Source organism: Phalacrocorax aristotelis, chromosome 8 (genome assembly GCF_949628215.1).
Source record: "Phalacrocorax aristotelis chromosome 8, bGulAri2.1, whole genome shotgun sequence".
NCBI lineage: Eukaryota > Metazoa > Chordata > Aves > Suliformes > Phalacrocoracidae > Phalacrocorax > Phalacrocorax aristotelis.
The window spans coordinates 31600908-31619416 of record NC_134283.1 but is presented as its reverse complement, the minus strand read 5'-3'; the positions used below and the strand labels follow the sequence as shown (position 1 = coordinate 31619416).

The 18509-nt window shown below is 37.8% G+C and overlaps 1 protein-coding gene across 6 annotated transcripts in view; it reads left to right on the top strand.

Annotated features, from left to right (window-relative positions):
* FBXW11 (F-box and WD repeat domain containing 11) overlaps positions 1 to 18509 on the top strand; it is a 76378-nt gene that overhangs the window by 39949 nt on the left and 17920 nt on the right. For all 6 annotated transcript variants that reach the window (XM_075102221.1, XM_075102220.1, XM_075102222.1 and 3 more), the window contains 3 exons: positions 249 to 474; positions 10253 to 10439; positions 11267 to 11357. In XM_075102221.1, the coding sequence (XP_074958322.1) occupies positions 249 to 474; positions 10253 to 10439; positions 11267 to 11357 (504 nt within the window). The remainder of the gene's footprint in view (positions 1 to 248; positions 475 to 10252; positions 10440 to 11266; positions 11358 to 18509) is intronic.

Genomic DNA, 18509 nt, shown 5'->3' with positions numbered 1-18509 from the left:
TGTAAGGGAATTGAAGTCTTTCAGTGTAAGAAGTAACTTGCAATTATGAGCAAGGTCCTTTCATTCATCTTTATTTATGGAAGATGAAATTTGTATGGCATAACTCATAGCTTTAAGAATGTATTTTAGAATTTAATTCTGTTGATTATTTCTTTGCATCTTCTCACATTTTCTTCCTTGAGAATTCTTCTAAAGCTGTTCTTTTTCTTGTTTATATTTAAATACTGATATTCCTTTTCTAAAAACAGATAAGTAATGGAACTTCATCTGTGATTGTCTCAAGAAAAAGACCATCGGAAGGAAACTACGAAAAGGAAAAAGACTTGTGTATTAAATATTTTGACCAGTGGTCTGAATCAGATCAAGTTGAATTTGTGGAACACCTTATTTCACGAATGTGTCACTATCAGCATGGACATATTAACTCTTACTTGAAGCCCATGTTACAACGGGACTTCATCACTGCGTTACCAGGTAAATTAATCTCTCTCCTACAAGAGGTGCATTTATAAATACCTTTTTGTGTAATACTTCAGGTGTATGCAAACTTTTCAGAACATCCTCCAGTTTTAGATTGTCTTGTATAAATAAAGTGATGATTCCTAGTCAAAAGAAGTATAGGAGGGTAGCTGAAGTAATTCACTTCTGTGATTAATTGAATTGGCCACTGGATGCCAGTGTTGTTCCATGTAAAAGTAGTTGTGAGTAGCATATCCTGAAGAATAGTTTGTGTTTAAATTGGAACAGTTATAAAAGTGTTATCTCTGCAAGCCCTGGTCTAAATTCCTTTTTCATACAAAGTCTTTAGGTGTAGAAAATACTGTAGAGGTGTTTTTGTTTGTGAAGACTTTATTATATTTTAGTTTTGTTCTAAGTTTCCCAAATCTTAAAAAGCTGCCTGCTTAGATGAGTGAATCAAGTTTGTCTGGTCTTATTGCTGACTCAAGAGCAAAAGTGCTTGTGGATTTTTATTGTGTAATCAAGCCATTATTCCTTCCTTCAGTTGATCAGAACCTCTTCTGCCACTGATCAGTGTAAACCTGTATCAATAGTTTGATTGAGATCTGTTCTTACACTTGCTATGTGCAGTTCTTAAAAAAATATACAGAGCAGTAATAACTGGGTGTATAGAATCTTTAGCTTTCATTCTCCCGGTAAGTTGTATATATTTTTCCATTAATTTCTGGAAGGAATTATATCCCTGGACTTTTGCTGCTGGAGAAGTTGAATCGTTTGTTTATTTGAAAGGTAAACATGGACGTTGTTTCCAGAGTGGGAAATAAGCATGAAATAAATGATCAAAATGTTCTGTTTGCCGCTGTCAGTACAATAGCGCAGATTCACCCCTGCAGTGAGTGAGTAGTCTGTGGATGTTATCCCAAGAATTCCAAGACATGACAGCAAATGCCAAGGGCAGATGAGGAGGTGATACAAATCATAAAGGGAATCAGAAACCGGTAATTTTCTGAGCACAGGGACCACTGAAGTAAGGTTCCTTTAAAGGTTGGTCATATTACAAGCTCTGAAGCTTTTTTAGCCATTGGTGTGCTTAGGGTGGTCTCAAAAGTATGGACTTTCCTGGTATCTGGGACTGAATGCTGCTTGCATGCTATGGGCTTCTGTTCCCTGTAGTGCTGCTATGTTTTCACAAGATCTGGAGGAATTTAACTTTTGGAGGTGATGGGGGGATTTTGGCTCATCTGTCAAGCATGGTTGAAATGAACTTCTTAGTAGATGGGGAATGACGAATGTGGGGTAAGACACAGGAAGTTAACAAAATCTAATATATGCTCCATTTTCTTAAAAAACAGGCTTAAAAATGTGAAAGAGGTCTATGGAAGGGAGGGAGTGTCCTTTTCCCCCACATCTCAGTTTCATGGAAGTTATTTTATAGAAGACTTAACACATAAAAATGTGCCCCTCATTTTGACTGGAGAGCTGTCTCCTTTAGGTAGTGTGGCTTTCTGCCAGCTTGTTTTCAAAATATTGAATTTCGATTTCTCTAGGGCATATCTGGGACTAACTAAAAATAAAGTGAAATAGACAGTCATGGTCATCATATGCAAGTATGAGCTTCAATTATAATTTTATTTTGTTTGCTTTTATTTTATACCTCAGGGCTGATACCATGGAGATATACAGTTCTTTCATATGATATATTTATTCCTAAAAAGTTTTGGGGAGCTGCATAAGCTGACACTTATTTACATGACATTTGTACATTTAAAAATATATTTATAACTTTTGTTGCTTTTGAAGATGTAAATACTGGGGCCTGTTCCCATACTCAGCCTTTCCTAAAGCTAACGTGGTGTTTGAAAAATGTCTGTATAAATTTACGCAGGAAGTTAATCTGAGTTGATTGAGGTCAATCCCATGTTGGACTAACATCACATTAAAAGATAGCAATAAAGTACTACCTTTTAAAAGATAGTTTCACTTGTCTTAAAGAAGTGAAATTATTTTAAATGGAAATAGTTTCTGCTTGCTACTGTCCCTACTGAGTTGAACACCTGTGAGAATGCAGGAAAAATGGAAAAAGTTTGTATATGGCTTCACTTTGCTTCAGTGGAAAAAAAGTGATAATTCTGTTGTACTTCTCTGTCAAGTGGTACAGAATGTTTAGTCTGCAGTGCCTCTTCTTAAAAGTTGGGCTGTAGTCAGGGTCTTTACTACAAATCATGATCCTGGCGTGTGGCTAGCTGTATCAGCTACAGCTGTATGGTGTATAGTTGTATCAGCTATTGCGGCTCCCATTGATCATGTGGCTCAGAAGTCTATACTCATAATTTTTTCCACATCTGCCAACGGTGTTTCTTCTAGCTTGTCAAAAACAACTCTCAAAAGGCAGCAGTGTATAATGGACAGCATAATTGCAAGGATAACTTGTCACCTCTGTGCTTTTGATTCTCTTAATTATCTTTAAGATGTTAATATTACTTGCATGGTCTCATCCAAATTGTGCCCTTTCCTGAAATGAATTACAACTTTGACCCTTGAGTACTACCTTGTCACCCTTAAGAAAGTCCCTTCCATATCTGTTTTGTGTGTTAAAACCATAAGAGAACCATACTCTGTGTCAGGCAAGGAAAACTCTGCCAGGCTTCTTCTGAAATTTGTTTCTAAAATAATAAGTCTGTGCAGTTGTATGATCTAAGTGACTGCTTCATATCTAATGTTAGTCAGTTTTCTAGAGTTGACATCCCACATTTGGGTTTCATTTTCATACAAAGTGATATTTACACATGGAGCTTTGAAATCCCTGTGGATTTTAATTGTTTTAATTTATTATTGAAAGTCAACCAAACCTTCATCTGGTACCTATAATCAACAACAGCTGTAATTTTTCATCATTTCTGTAAGACTACAAATGCTCTTGTAGAAGCATAAGAGTTGGGAGTTTTTCTTTGAAAAGTGTATCAATAAATCCTAGATGCATTTTACTAAATAAAATTGATAGATTTTAGTATCTATTTCAGAGACTGTTTATAAAACTAAATGTTCGCTGTCTTTTAATGTAAAATAGGTATATGGAGCTATTTCAGGTCTTAATATGTCTTAAACTTAGTCCTACATGTTGTCTGAAATAATTATAGTGGGCCTGTCTAAGTATCTGTGCTTTGGACCTGTTCCTACTATGTTAATTAGGGTAAATATTTTACTTCATGTCTTACTCTAATGTGAACAATTTAAATCTGTGCAATTTTGCAAGCAGTAAAAATCTTAAGAATAGACTTGGCAAAGCAAAGCATGTGTGTATTTGTGCTCAGTATGCAACTTTCAAGGCTCTTTGTGTTCACAGAAGACGAGATGGCTGTATTTTAACATCAGAAAGCACTTGAGGTTTTGACTTTTAAAAATCTGTTTTTAACTGTGACCAGTGTTATACAGAATTTTGAAAATTATCCATGTTAATAAAGGGCTTCTGCCTAGTAATTAGCAGCTAATCCTTACAACTCAATGAAATATTGGCTTCATAATGAACAGGTTGTATGTGTTAAAAGTGTACAGTCCCAGACTGATGTGCATACGTGTGTGTTATCGCTGTTGTGGATATGTGGTAGCTGATTGCAGTTAGCTTTTATTGAAAACCTTGGTTTGGTTCACTTAAACATTAATGAGCGTTTGGTAGTAGGATTACACCACAAGCAAGAGTCTGAAAAAGCCTTGCGTTAGTGAAGTGAATAAAAACAAGCTGAGGCTTGTCACTTGCCTTTTGTCTCTCCAAACACTTGGTCTAATAGTTCCATGAAACATCCTTCGGCAGATAGGCAGTCAAGTCAGCTTTCTTGAGAAAAAATTCCTAACCTGTAGAAAACAGGAGTTACCTTAGGAAGGTAGATTTTCCTTGTGCTTTGAGTTCATGTGGACATTTACTCTACTTAGGAACTGTGTTCTAGCCCTGTCTCTGAATGCTTGGTATGTATGTTACAGTGAAACGATTTTCTTAAAAATTGGATTTTGAGAAGGAGCTGGGTCTTAGCCTGATACTCCTGAGTTCTGCACATGCCACAGAAAGGCACCAAACACATGGTAATACCCAGTCCTGTTTGCACCCTGGTGCACAGTCTCTGTCACACTGTTTCCCGAAGTGGAGGAGAGAGGCTTTGAGTCGGGATGCTGGGACCAGCTCTCTGGTGGCACGATGAGTTTTGTCTCTCTGAGGAAATGGCATTAATGACTCCTGGTGCCTCAGCAGCAGTTTGCTGGCTCTTCACCTCTGCTTCACATCGTCTTGTTGACAGCCAGAAATGGCAACATTGATCTCTCCAAGAAAGGCTTAATTTTTGGATGAATAGTTGGTGGTACCTTGGTTGTTTAGGTTGCATTTCTAGACTTTAAAGCATGAGAAGTGGCTTTGGATCTAGATTTCCACAACTGTTTTTCAGAGGATTGTTATGGCTCTTTCAAATGCACTTGGGTGAAAGACCGAACAATTGCAAAACGTTCCTTGTTTGTCATGTATCGGTTTTCTTAATCAGTCTCTGCAACTGCATTTAATCTGGAGAACTATATTTTTGAAGAATAGTTCTCTTTTCCTTATGAAATACTAAAAGGAATTGAACACTATATGCTGATGAATACACACGTTGTAGTACTCAGGCATCACATTCATTTCTAAATAGGAAATCGTAAAACCATGGATTTAAACGATCCTATGTCTACCTCATGCTAAAAGGTGTTAGGGTAGAAAGCAAGCCCTGGTTTGTGCTGTCTACCATCCTGACTGTGATCAAAATACTATTTTTTTATGGTCTCAAAATTGTTATCTAAATCAAAATCTTCTGAAACTACTTAAATGACATGTACATTTTAACTCGCACAAAAGATTTAAAATGCAACATAGGGATTTATAATAACGGAATATGCTGTATGCTGCATATGAAACTCCTTAAGTGTTTGTACTTGATTCAAAAACACTTGCCTGCTATTGAAAAACAAGTGATGCAGTAGTCCTAACTCTGAAAGGCATTTCAAGTTCCACTCTCAAGCTGACCTGTTCAGTGTCTTGTGAAAGATGATACAGGTCTTCTAGAATGAGGGGGGGGGAACCAAAACCACCCCCAACAAAAACACAGAGCTGTGCACTTGTTGAGTTCAAAGGATGCTGTGCAGTGTAGCCTTTTGATTAGGTTGGTTGTTGGTAACTTTACAGCTCCTTGGAGTTCTCATGTCTCTTTTGGGGGAGGATAATTATTTAGTTTGTTGCCAGGAGATGGCAGTAACAGATAAACTTTAAAAATACTACTTAGAGCATGAACATCATTTGACCATCTTTTATTTGTCTGTCACTTTCTCCCTTGGGAATTGCTCATTTCACATCTGACATGTTCATGATCTTTATTTCAAAAATTGCTCAAAACTGTAAGCAACATGTTAGCAATATATTCAAATGCCAGTGTGGCTACTTTGTCCGTAACCTTTCTTTAAGTATATGGTTGAAATAAGTGCAGAGTTATGGTTTGCTTAAATGCATTTAGCCAAATCGTTTTTCATTTCTCCCTTCCAAGAACGTTATTGTACACGTGTGATGATTGCTTTACAAAGTTATGCCAATTAAGCAAAAATGTACTTCTCGGCTTTGGAATGAGAAATGCACCAGGTAGATGGGTGGGTATCTGTTCAGCATGGATCCTGCTGTCCCATCTTTACAGTTACTAGAGATATAGTGGTGTTTTGACCAAAATGTGCCTGCTAAGGACAGCTGTTCCTTTGGCTGTACGACCAGTTCATTTGATGAACTTTGCATTGTTCATTTGCTCGTACACCTGCAATCTTTCACGTGCATGATTAAAGAATTTTACACTTTAAAAGTGCAGTCATTGATTTCCCTGTCATCAGTGTATCTTGTGCTACTGGCTTTTCTGGAACCCAGGCACAGCTGGAGAATGTTTTTCTTCTAACAAAGAGGAATTGAGGTCATCTGAAAAGGTTCGTTTGATGTGTGCCTCTGCTCTTCTGCCATGGCACCGCTGATTAAAAATGCCTTTCATGCAGAAAGGACAGGACAGCATCCTTGTATCTCTGGGAGAGCTGGAAGCCAAAAGTCAGTGCTCTTGTTGTTCTGCCACATTTTGCAAAAATACTGTTGGCGTTGGAGTGTCTGCATCTCTTTTTAATAATTTCTGGGTCTGCTGGTTTAACTGTAACCTTCTTCGGTTTACTCTTAGTTTCTTCTAACAACTTCTAAACTTTGCAGTTGTTCATTTCTATATTTAATTAGTAAGCTGGAAACACAGTAGCCTGATGCTGTTTGCACTGAATTATCATTTCTGTCACTTCTTAGCACAGCAGTTTCTTTCATTAATGATTGATTTGACTAAACATTCCTGTGTGAAATGAATATTAATATACCTTTATCCCTGAACTACAGTACACATGCAGGGAGGACAGTGAGCCCACTAACTTAGTACTCTGGAGAGGGAGAGGAGGGTGATCTAAGCTCAGATATTGTATAATGGCTATTGAAAGAAAAATGGTGCAGTGAAATGGGAGCCTTAAACACCTTTTATACAGGAATCTCAGTGTACTGCTCTACTAATACAGAGTTTGCAATTACGGTTTTTAATTGCCATATCCTCTGCACTGTTTGCTTTGGGAACTGCAATGCTTTATGTTGAAAATTCTTGCTCTTCAAAATGTAGCATGCTGGGAGCACATGTTAGAGGACTGTGTTGTATGATTGCAGCATTACGGATGTACTAGACAGTCACTTGCTCTGTATAGGTTGATCTTATGTTGTTGAACATGACTATTTTGTACTGAAGTCTAAAATAACTGTTTAATCTGTTTCTGCTAAAGCATGTGTGCCTTTTTGATCATAGCTGTAACCTTTGAAATCAGACAAATGCTCACTCAGCAGACCTGTTTGTTTTCTTTATTTTTATCTAGCTGTGTCCTCCACTTTGCACACTGAATGAGCTTGTCTTCTTGATACCCAAGGATTCATTATTTTAAACTCTCTAAAATGACCTTGCAATGATTATATTTTCCAGAAAAACCTTGAACTGTTTCAAATCACGTTAACATCACAGTAAGATAAATATATATCCTAAGTAAACAGTATTTAGAATCTCAAAGTTGTTATTTACTAGAAAGATCGAGATGTGGCAGACTGGAAATCACTTTCACAATGTATTTAAATGCCTTGGTATTTTCAAACTGCTGAAGTAGGAGATGGCATAGCTTAAAGCTGCTCTGAGACATGGCATTGTTAGGCGAGGATTTGCTGGTTTGGAAGTGGTTAGATTTGAGATCCACCAGTTATTTGGACCTTGTTACCTTTCAGTTGTTTGGTTACTTGTCAGTTATTTGAATCTGTTCTTATGACTGCTATTGGAAAACTTGTATAAACCCAGTTTACGTTGCAGGAGAGTTCACTGTTCTTTAAAGCCTTTTTGTAGTTCTATAAACTACATAGAAGAAATGAACAAAAGCTTTTCGCAACTACATGTATTGACTTCTCCTTTCTATTGCTGTTTGTTTTTTATGAAGGCCATGCTGAATTTAGCATGGAGTGGAAGGCTATATGAACACAACTTCTTAATTCTTTAAAAAATTAACAGTAGTTTCTTTGATTTTTCGGGACTATTTGAAGCCTAAAGTAGGCTGTCATGAGATAAAGTGGAAAATTAAAAAGGTCATCATCTCCTAGTTTGAAAGATTCTTTTCATGCCTGGCCAACTGGCATACGTTATTCACGAAAACTAAGTTATTCTAGATCTCTGATTTAGTGGCATTTTTGGGAAAGCAAAATTGCAGGCCCTTTGAAATAAATAACAGACTTAACAGTGATTCTTTTTTTTGGTGGGACTAATTACACTGTAGTTGGAATAAGAACAAGAAAAGTTTGACTGCTATTTTAAATTTAGTGCAAGTATATTATCTAAGTGGTTTTTATGTATGTAGCTTTACTCAACTACAATCATGTTTTCAAATCTAACACCTTCAGCAGGAGAGAAGATCTAGGCAAAGACCATAAGCAAATGCATGCAGTGTTGCTCCTCTTATGTCTTGATAGATCTGTGGTGGCAGCCTACTGGATTAATCATCTTTATTGATATATTCTTTCTTTCTATCTATCAGCTTCAGCTTGAGTGCCTAGCGCTTTAGGATAAGTATTAACTGATATTCATTAAATAATATGTCACAGCACATTACCTTACACAGACCTGGATCAATGGGCAGGGCCCCAGTTCTGGTATATTTAAACTTCTGCTGGAGAGTTGAGTGCATTGAATGTGTAAATCTAATCCTATAATGATATAAAAGGATCACAGGGGTTAATAAGCTGCTCCTGGTAGCTAGGATCTTCATGACGAAAGTCAGTGTTTCTCCAGTCCACTGATAACTGTTGCTTGTTTAGCTACAAAGCTTATGCTGCAGGTGCAGTTAGAGCATGAGAGTGGCCCAAGCAGATGTTGCTTCTGCAATGTCTAAATACCGCCAAAGGGCTTTCATCTGGAGTAATGTTGTTTTACTTGGGAGTTTTCTTGTGGTACATTGCTGAACTCATTCTCTGACCCAGTAAAGCTAATGTCAAATCAGCAGTACGCAAACTCACACGTCACTGTAGTGTGCCCCAAGGGTGGGAGAGCAGCAGATGCAGGAAAGATGCAAAGACAATATCTGTTCATATGGTTGTGGTAAATACATTGGGAAATCTTTTGTGCAGCTAAACTACATTTACTTTGCACTGGAATTTATGGTGCAGAAGCTGAGCTGTCACCTCTCATTATTTGAGAGTTGCTTGACTCCTGGTGATCTTGAGGTTTCTTCGCTGATTCTCATACTAAAAAACAATTGCATGCCTTGGCCCCCAAATAAATGCTATATTGAATGTTACTCTTGAACGATTTACTCAACTTGAAATTGTTTCAAAAAACTTGTCCCTCTTGAATTTTCTTCTAGCTAAAGGAAGCCTCAAACCCCCCAGTTTCTGGTAAAAGTCTTTCAGTAATAATTTCTCAAAGTATGGAGTCTAGTGATGGTGAACCATGAATGTGGGAATAACTGCCTTAGATGTTAAATCACTGTTTGCAATTAACGAATTACTGTCAGACTCATTCTCATTGATTTCCTCTTCCTGCACCAGGCTGCAAGGCACAGTGTCTCTGGCATATGCCAGCGTCTTGAACAAAATTCAGGAGCAGACTTGGCACTTGCAGATTGTAGAAAGAGCTTAAATAGAAAAAGAAGTCCTCGCATTTGATGCAAGAAAGTTTTTGCAGAATCTTTGCTCGTGCTGCTACTGGATATGTCTGCATTTGTTCCTGTGGAGTCTTGTCTTTTGCTAGGTTGAATTATCTATTCTTACACGTAAAGCAATAGTAAAATAATCAATAATTAATCGCTGCTGCTTAGTAAAGCATCTGCTTGAAGGTGATCATCTTGGATCATGTAGCCTGGTGCATTATGTGCTCAAAAAGTCCAGGATTCTGCACCCAGAAGCAGCAAAATGCTTTCTGCTGCTTGCATACGATGCTGAATTTTGATTTGTGCTCATTCTCACTCTGTGGAAATGGGAGACCCCAGTAGGCACACTGGACTACAAGAAGAATAAGGAGTTAGAGATGTTTTGGCGTACCTGTTTGGATTAATTTGTAACTGGTGTTTCTATGTATCGTAATTTAATTATTGTTTTGCTCCAGTGCCTTAAAGCTGTGTTGGCTTTCTCTGTACGTATTGCAAAACTTGTTTAGTAGTTTACTGTGAAGTGATTGACATTTTGATTGCCTTCATTTCTTTGTAGAGCAAGGCTTAGATCACATAGCAGAAAACATCCTTTCCTATCTTGATGCCAGATCACTCTGTGCAGCAGAGCTGGTATGTAAGGAATGGCAGAGAGTCATCTCTGAGGGAATGCTATGGAAAAAATTGATTGAAAGAATGGTACGCACAGATCCGCTATGGAAGGGACTGTCAGAAAGGAGGGGTTGGTAAGTACCTTGAAAAATAATTAAATTTACCTTTTACAGTGTTCTCCTTCACGAATTTCCCTAATCATGAGCTCTGCCAAAAAGTAAGTTTATAGTAAATTGGTATCACTGAGATCCTAACCTCTTCCCATGGATTAGTGGGGGTAACTATGGCGAAAGCTGTTGGCTCCTGTTTCTACTTTGGCTTTGTCTCCTGTCCTTTTTGTGCACCAGTGTCTTTTCAACACTTGCTTTCTTGCGGTAAGTCTGTCTGCAAATCTGTAGTTTCTGTTTTGCAGGGAGAACTGACATGTAGAAACAGCTCACAAAAAGAAGCAACAACATGTTTTGCGGGGCTTCTTGAGTGAAGTATTTCCAATTAAACTTTTTTTTTCCTAAAATGTAAAATAGCTGATTGGGCTACAGAAGCCCCTCTCAGAGAAACCATTTATATCTCTGGCAATGGAGGTTTTCTATCCTTACGAGTATCTGAAGACACAGGTTGTTCTGCTTTAGAAACCTTCTTTTCTGTGCTCTCTAGTGGTGTGCCTAAGAAAATGCAAGGCGTATTGTAAAGAGCAAGAGGACAACACCCTGCTGGCTAAAAGTCTTATGAAGCAGTGCACCCTAATTTGGAAAACCATAAGGACAACACCTGTTATCTGTTTAGTCTTTTAAATACAGCTGTCAAATTGTAAAGTCACAAGGATTGTAACGGCAATATGAAAATTTCTTACAAGTATTCTGTGAGAATGTGTCATAAGGTTTTGTTCTGTGCAGATTTTTAATTCCTTTAAAGTTTGGATTCTTTGTGGTAAATTGAAAAATATGTTTCTGGTTCTTTCTAGGGATCAGTACCTGTTTAAAAACAGACCAACAGATGGCCCCCCCAATTCATTTTACAGGTCCTTATACCCAAAGATAATACAGGATATAGAGGTATGTTTTCTGATATATAATATCTGGAGGAGAAATAATGTTGCATATTGTTAGTGTTTCAAAGATGGTGCATATTGGAGCAATGAAGCATATCATGTGTCTGTATCTTTACTACTTTGTGAGCTCTGGCTCTTCAGACAATGTAAAACGTACCCTCAGCAACTTACTGCCGCAGTACGTGCATTAATGTGTTACTCTTTGTTCGCACCATCTTTTTTGTGTTTAAAGATTTTTGGAATTCTTCTGGGACTATGGATTTCAATAAAATAGTTGTTTTAGGAAACTTACTACTCCAGGACAATTCCACGTACTGCTGAATGTTCTAGTACGTTGGTGATGCTCACTTAAGTGATCTGAGGGTTAACGCCTGAAACACCAATTATTTAAAACACTGCTGATTTAGTAACTTATTACTCCTAAAGCAGTTACTGTTGCAAACACATCTTTCTTCAGGGTATGGATTCTTTTTCCCCTTGAGTGGTTTGATAAGAACAAGCAGTCCTGCAATGATAAACACAGTAGGGCTATTGGTGGTAAAAAGACTGTAGAAATTACTTCTTTGATATAAAATTTTGCTTATCTTGTTTGAGTTACAAATTGGGCTTGCTCACTTTAAAATGTTTCTAATAAATCAGGATCATCTTGGTGTTCTGCCTACCAGCAGGCAATCTGTCTTGCTCAGTTTGCTGTGTACCCACCACAAAACTCTTAAGTTATACCACAGACTGTACTGGATTTATTTCAGCCATGTGATGGATGTGAAATTATTTTCTGAAATTCATTAGTGGGGAAACACATGTTTTGATGTTTAAGACAGATGTGAACTAATGGAATCATTCTGCTGTGGCAAATGTGAGTTTATGTTGCTCGGCAGTCAGTAAACAAAATTACTCAAAACTCTTACGCTATCTGTAAAATGTATCTGCTGGAAAACATAATCAAATTTTCAAATATTTGTTTATAACGCTTGCTATGCAATTTATAAACATTTAAAGATAAAGAATTAAGCATGAAATGCAGCCTAGTCAAAATAAGATCAGACTTGATATTTACTTGTGAGTTGAATGATACCTATTTTATTATTTGGAGGGAGATGTCTACTCTCCGTAAGGAATGACAGAGTGATATTGCAATCATTGCAAGCCCGTGAGATTAAGGAGAACTCTTAATGTGATGTTTTTTTTCCTTCCTGCAAAAATCAGGCGCTGTTCAGTAACAAAAATTGTCAGAAAGCAGTGTGAAAAGATGACCTTTGAAATGATGCAGAACAGTGAAGGTGGTATTATATAGCATTATTATGACCCAAATTTTTAGTTATTTTTCTGAAATTCATTTGTTTAGGTGTTAAGTGGAACATTAGTATAGGAATTACTGTTAGAAATAGGAGTGTTCCTTAGAGATGTTCTGAGGCTATTCAGCCTTTCGCCTGTCACAATCTGCTATTTAATACTTTCATTCTTTAGTTGCTGTAGACGTGCTAGTACAATGCACAGAAATGAAGCTCCTGAATTGGACAGTTTTTGCTAGGATAAAATAAGCAGGAAAAAACCCAAAACCCTCAGGCGTTGCTTGTTACTAATACATTAAATGTTAAATTTTTCTGTCTCTAAATATCTTGGAGCAGGAAATGAGTATGCCACTAAAAATATAGTAATGAACATGTTTCTTGAAAAACTAAATTTAATCGAGATGACAGTAAATATATGAAACCCTCAAATTAGGAGAAAAATTTGCACTGCACTGCCTGAAAAATAAGGACTTATATATTCAGTATGTACAGAAAATGCATCACTGTTTAGAAGTCAAGGAACACAGTTTTATAATATTCTTTTGAACCCTAACTTCCTTTCAGAGTTTCAACTAACAAATTTTTATTTTTCATTATGTAATGCTCAGGTGGATGATGTGATAAATGTAGAATATGCAGAGTAAGGGGTTATCTCGTGTCAAGCTTTGAGATGGAGCTGGAACGGTAGAATGTGCTATATGCCACTAGTACTTAAAAATAGTAACGTGAGTAATGAGCGTGGGAAAAGAGTTGTCATTTCTGCGGTGTATGAGGAGTAAACTGTAAGCTGTTGCCATAGTTTCTGCTCATGTTCCAAACTGGCTGGTGATACAGCTACTTTTAGATATGATTTCCGTAGTTTCTATCTAATGCTTATATAATTAATGATGTTAGATATTACTGGGGTATGTGGGAAACTCCTGTGTGTTTCAGACTCGGAGGGAGGCAAGTATAGAGAAGGAGAATCAGGGCTGTTCAGGGAAAACATCCTGTAGTTCTGTACATCCCATTCCATGTTTGTGTCTTTAAACCTATGAAAAAGCTTTGGTCGTTAGTGGTTGTCAATCACTTGGGGTAGAATTTAAGGTATTAAACCTAACCTCAGTGCTGTCCATGGCCTCTGGATACTGTGGTAGAGCAGTAAAGCTGAAAGGAGGCAGGACCTGTCTGCTGTGGGCTCTCGCCTATGAACTTCACTTCAGCAAAAGAAAGTGTAAGCCTCCGTTTGCCCAGATTCAGGAAACAAATGTGTCTTTGTCTGGTCTTCTAGAGTGGTGAAGTCTCTCTTTGAAAACTAATGGCTACTTCCAGAATCATCACTTCTCAGTTTATACAGCCAGCACATTTCTCACTCCTGGTTCTTCAAAATTGCTGAACTGGAGAGGGAAGGCAGAAGGATGGGGGTATTGTGCCACAACAGATTTTTCCCTGTTTACATATTTCCTTCGAGCCTTCTGAAATATTGCTGTTTTCCAGGTTTCCCACCTGGAGTGGGGTTAGTGTTTCTGCTAATAATCAAGGGTCCAATAATTCTTCCACTTCCAAAAGTCTAGTATAATTTTTCTAATAAATCGCCCTTTGCAGCACTTTTCGCAAATTGCTTCCCTAAAGGACTGTCGAAAGAAGCTTTTAACACTGTTTAAAAATGTGGATGGTGAGTAACAGTAACAACAAAACTGAGCTACAAGATGAGGAGCACTTCTTAACTTTTTCCTCCACTTATTCTGTTTTTAAGCCTAAAGTCATGCTTTCCCCCAGTTTCGTACTTATTCCGTTCCTTCATTTTTTTCAAAGCAATGTGCAGAAGCTCTTAAATAAGACTTTCATTTTAGCTGTGATGAAGAATTTTGTATCTCTGAATACCAAAATGTTTTTTCTTCAAATATTTTCCTGGACCTTTAATAAGATCTTCCTATTTCTGTCAGAGGGTCAGAGTTTAGGGAGCTAGCAATGAGCCAAGGGCTACCATATTAGCATTTATAAAATTATATAAGTATTTTTATAAGACAACTATCTTGTCCAAAGGACTTGAATTCTTAATACAGGAAAGTGTAACACAAAAATCTTGTCATTCAGTATTTTACCCGTGGAGCACAAAGATTAACCAAATTCTGCTAGACTGTTTCTAATGGTAAGAGCTATTAATTTACTGCAGCTGGTACTAAACTGGGTTGTGGGTTGAGATAAGCTCAAAGGAGAATGCGCTCTTTCCTTTGGATGGGCTGACAGAATTTGAAAAGTAATCCAAAACCTGAATTAACAATTGGAAGGAAAAATGAAGAATGCTAAACAGCAAATTTGAATTCTTTCCCTTGGGCTCTATTTGCATTTTGAGTCAAAAGTCCATGCAACCACAAAGTGCTGTTAGCTGCAAGGTAATACAGGCAATGATTTGGCAAAGTGAGGTTCCCTTGCCGCTCTGAAAATTTATTAGTGCCAATATCTGTTTATTTCATGCCAAACACATTTTAGGAACATAGTGTCACTTCTGAAATCATTGGATTTGAACATAAGAGGACACTTAGAGATCTGAAGTCAAATTCTTGGAAAGAGGTAGTTACTCTCCACCTCCACTGTGAAGCCAAATATTTAATCAGGTTTCATTTCACAAGAGGTGGTCCAGTAATTTTAAATGTCTCCAAGTCAGATGTTGAATTGCCAAGCTTCTTTAGGAGCTTTTTTTAAAAGGAAAACCTGATTTGGGGCTTATCCTAGAAAACTGAAGCTGGGTTTGCAAGACCTTGTTTATGGAGATGATCTGATTGGTGCGGCGGGGTATCCTCTGCCCAGGTGCAGTCCTGCAGTGTTGTGGGCAAGGTCAGCTCTTTAAATGGGACTGTGTTAATCGGCACATTGCCAGGATGGGAAGTTTTAATACTGCTGATTCCAGAACCTCGAGTCCCTGGGTTTTTTCCATATTATTTGTGAAGCTTGGCCAACTATTCTGTTTTCCCCCCTCAGGATTAGCACAAGTATCTATTTCTTGTGATGAGTTGAGAAGACCTATTTCATAAATGTTCCCCTTATCTTTAGGCGTATGGAAAGTGCCCATATCTTGTTTCCATGGAGACTTAGGACCACCTAATTAAAATGAGAATGATACGTGATTGTGCTGAAGACTTCTGGAGAATATGGCACAAGGCCGTCGGATAAACACCATGTGTTCTTCTGAATTTTGAGGAAGTTCGGATTTTAGGACTAAAACTGAAATGTTAAAGCCTTGGGAAAATTTGAAAAGGGGAAGAAGTCAGCTCTCACCCCGAGTCACTGCCAGCATTGGGAGAACTTTGTTTATAAAAGTTGCAGTGTATAATTTTTGAAGGAGTGGTTTTGTTTAGTACTGTTCTAATTATGATGCTGGAGAAATTTTATGTGCGTGTGCGTGAAGACTCTGGTCAGCATTATATGCCTACAAAATTTTTCAGCCAGTCTTTGAAATCTCTACTACTCAACAGACACTTACCAAAAGACATTTCTTAAAAATGAAACTGGCCAAGGAAAGGAGAGGCTTTTGAGCAGCAGGGACAAAGTTTTTGTGTGCGCAAGGCACGGGTTTCAGCCCTCGCGTCTGAAGAGGACAGAAGACTCCTGTCAGATTCCCCTAGCACAGGATAGATCCCTTGGCTTTTTTGTTTACTTTGCTCATGTCACACCTACTTTTTTCCACAAACAGGCATAAAAGGCTGCTGGTTTTCTCCTGCAGCTTTGAGAAGGGGGATTAATTGTTCATATTTGAGTACTTTGCCCTGATAGGGCCTGATAAATACCTGTGTAAAACTTTTTATGGTGTCATGCATAAACTAGTTATTGTCTCCAATGGAACTTAAAGGGTGCAATAATTTAGTTTTTCAGCAGCATTGTTCTTTGTCAGGTGTTGTGTATAGTCCAGGTGCATGTATCATTGAAGTGCCTCAGAGGACCTCTCTCCGTTCTCATTGCTGTTGGCTTTTGTTTTTAAGATTTCCTCTCCAGATAGCAGTACTTCTGTATCACTGTGGTCTAAGCAGGAGTCCACTTAAAGTTAGTGTATTTTGATGTTCCATCCGTAACATGAAAGCTTGATGTATTCCTGTCTGAGTGTGTTAGACCTAGTTGATTGAAGTTGGCAGAAATGGGGATCCTTTAAGAGACAACCATTGAGATCCATCCATGGGTGTTACTGTGATCACTGCAGCTGCAGAGATGAAAAAGGTTTTCTTCATCAGATGCTGTCCTTGGATCTCTTTTGGGATCTCATGCTTTGTAGCTGTGTTTGCAGAGGTGCTTGATAGAGAAGACAGACCTTTCAGGGAAGAGGGACTGCTTTGTTCAGCTGCATCCTCCTGTTGCAGATTCTCCTGAGCAGGAGTTGAGATGATTCTTTACTACCTCCCTGTGGAAACAGAACAACTGTACCTGTCAGATCAAAGATCTAGCATGGCATCCAGTACCCAATGCACTGGGCAAAGCACGGGGATATGATGCAGCTACGCTTCATTTATGTGGGAGTGATCAGAGTATCTTATTTCCTGCCTCATTTTCTGTCTCCCTCAACAAATCAGTCACTACCACCATCCCGGGCAGTAAGATAGTCCTAATGCTGAATTACTGTTCTTTAGGTCTGAAACTTCAGTATCTGATTTGCTTATGCTCTCTGGTGTATACACCATTTTGACACTTACAGAACATGCTGTCTTCTCTTCATGCTTTATAAAATGGTAAGTATTATTCTGTCAGCTTCCTCCCAAAGTGATTTCCTATGTTCCTTGTATGTCAGTGGCCTTCACTGCAGTTTCTGCAAGTCTTCTGCTTTTCTTCTGTAAGACATTAGGATACTCCACTGTCCAGATTTATCTCGCTCAGCATTGTAAGGTTGATCTGTTCTTTTTAAATGTGGCTTTAAAAAGGGTTCAGCAAAGCTGCAGCAAGACTCAGGAGTGGTTTTGCTTGGTGGACCTTTGAGCAGCTGCATATGTATTATATCAGTTGCATACAGAAGGAGACAATGTTTCATCAATTTATATTGTCCACATTGGATCTTATCTAAGCAGCTGTAAAAATTAAGAACTTAATTTTTAGGTCTCAAATTCTGCAAAAAAAAAAAAAAAATCACAATTGAATTGTAACACTTGATAGGAAAAGCTTCCCATTCCTGTTTCTCTAGAGTTGTTTAGATTTTTGTACTTCACTGTTTACGGCTTTTCTTCTGGTCTTAGAGTTCATACTAAAAGTGATGTTTTACCCCAAACTGATCTGAAGGCCTGTGTAGTGTTCAGATGTGGAGTGGTTCTCAGTAGTACACTCCTAGCTTTTTGGTCTTGCTTAAATTTCAGACTGTTCTTCAAAACATAGCCTGAGTATCCTGTGATTTTAATAAATCAAGCCAGAAGCCCACTTTCAGTTATTGGGGTTCCCCCCCTTGCTTTTGTTTTTGTGAAAGTGGGCCTTTTTTATTTTATTAAATAAAAACACACTGAACTTTAAATGCATACATATGTGTAAAAATCAGCGTACATTATGTGTTAGTGGGGTATAGTGAATTTGCATTTCTCTCTTTGTTAGTCTTGCTTCTGTGATCCTTCACAAAGGTGGCTTTTATTCTTACTTTACTCTCTGTTTGCATGAAATGAGGTAAATACCAAAAACCAGTTGATTGCTGTTTTAAATTAATCTTTGCTTAGGTTTACTTCCTTGCATTTGTTTACTATCTTACTGTTTACTACCTCTTCCCGTGTTACCTGGCAAGAATTTCTTCCATATAACTTTTAGTGTTCTTCTGGACTTTCACTTATCTTTAGTTGTGAATAATCTAAAGTATGAAGACTTCTTAGTAGTGGAAACATTATTTTGAGCAGTAGTGCCTATATTTTCAGATCTGCACTGTA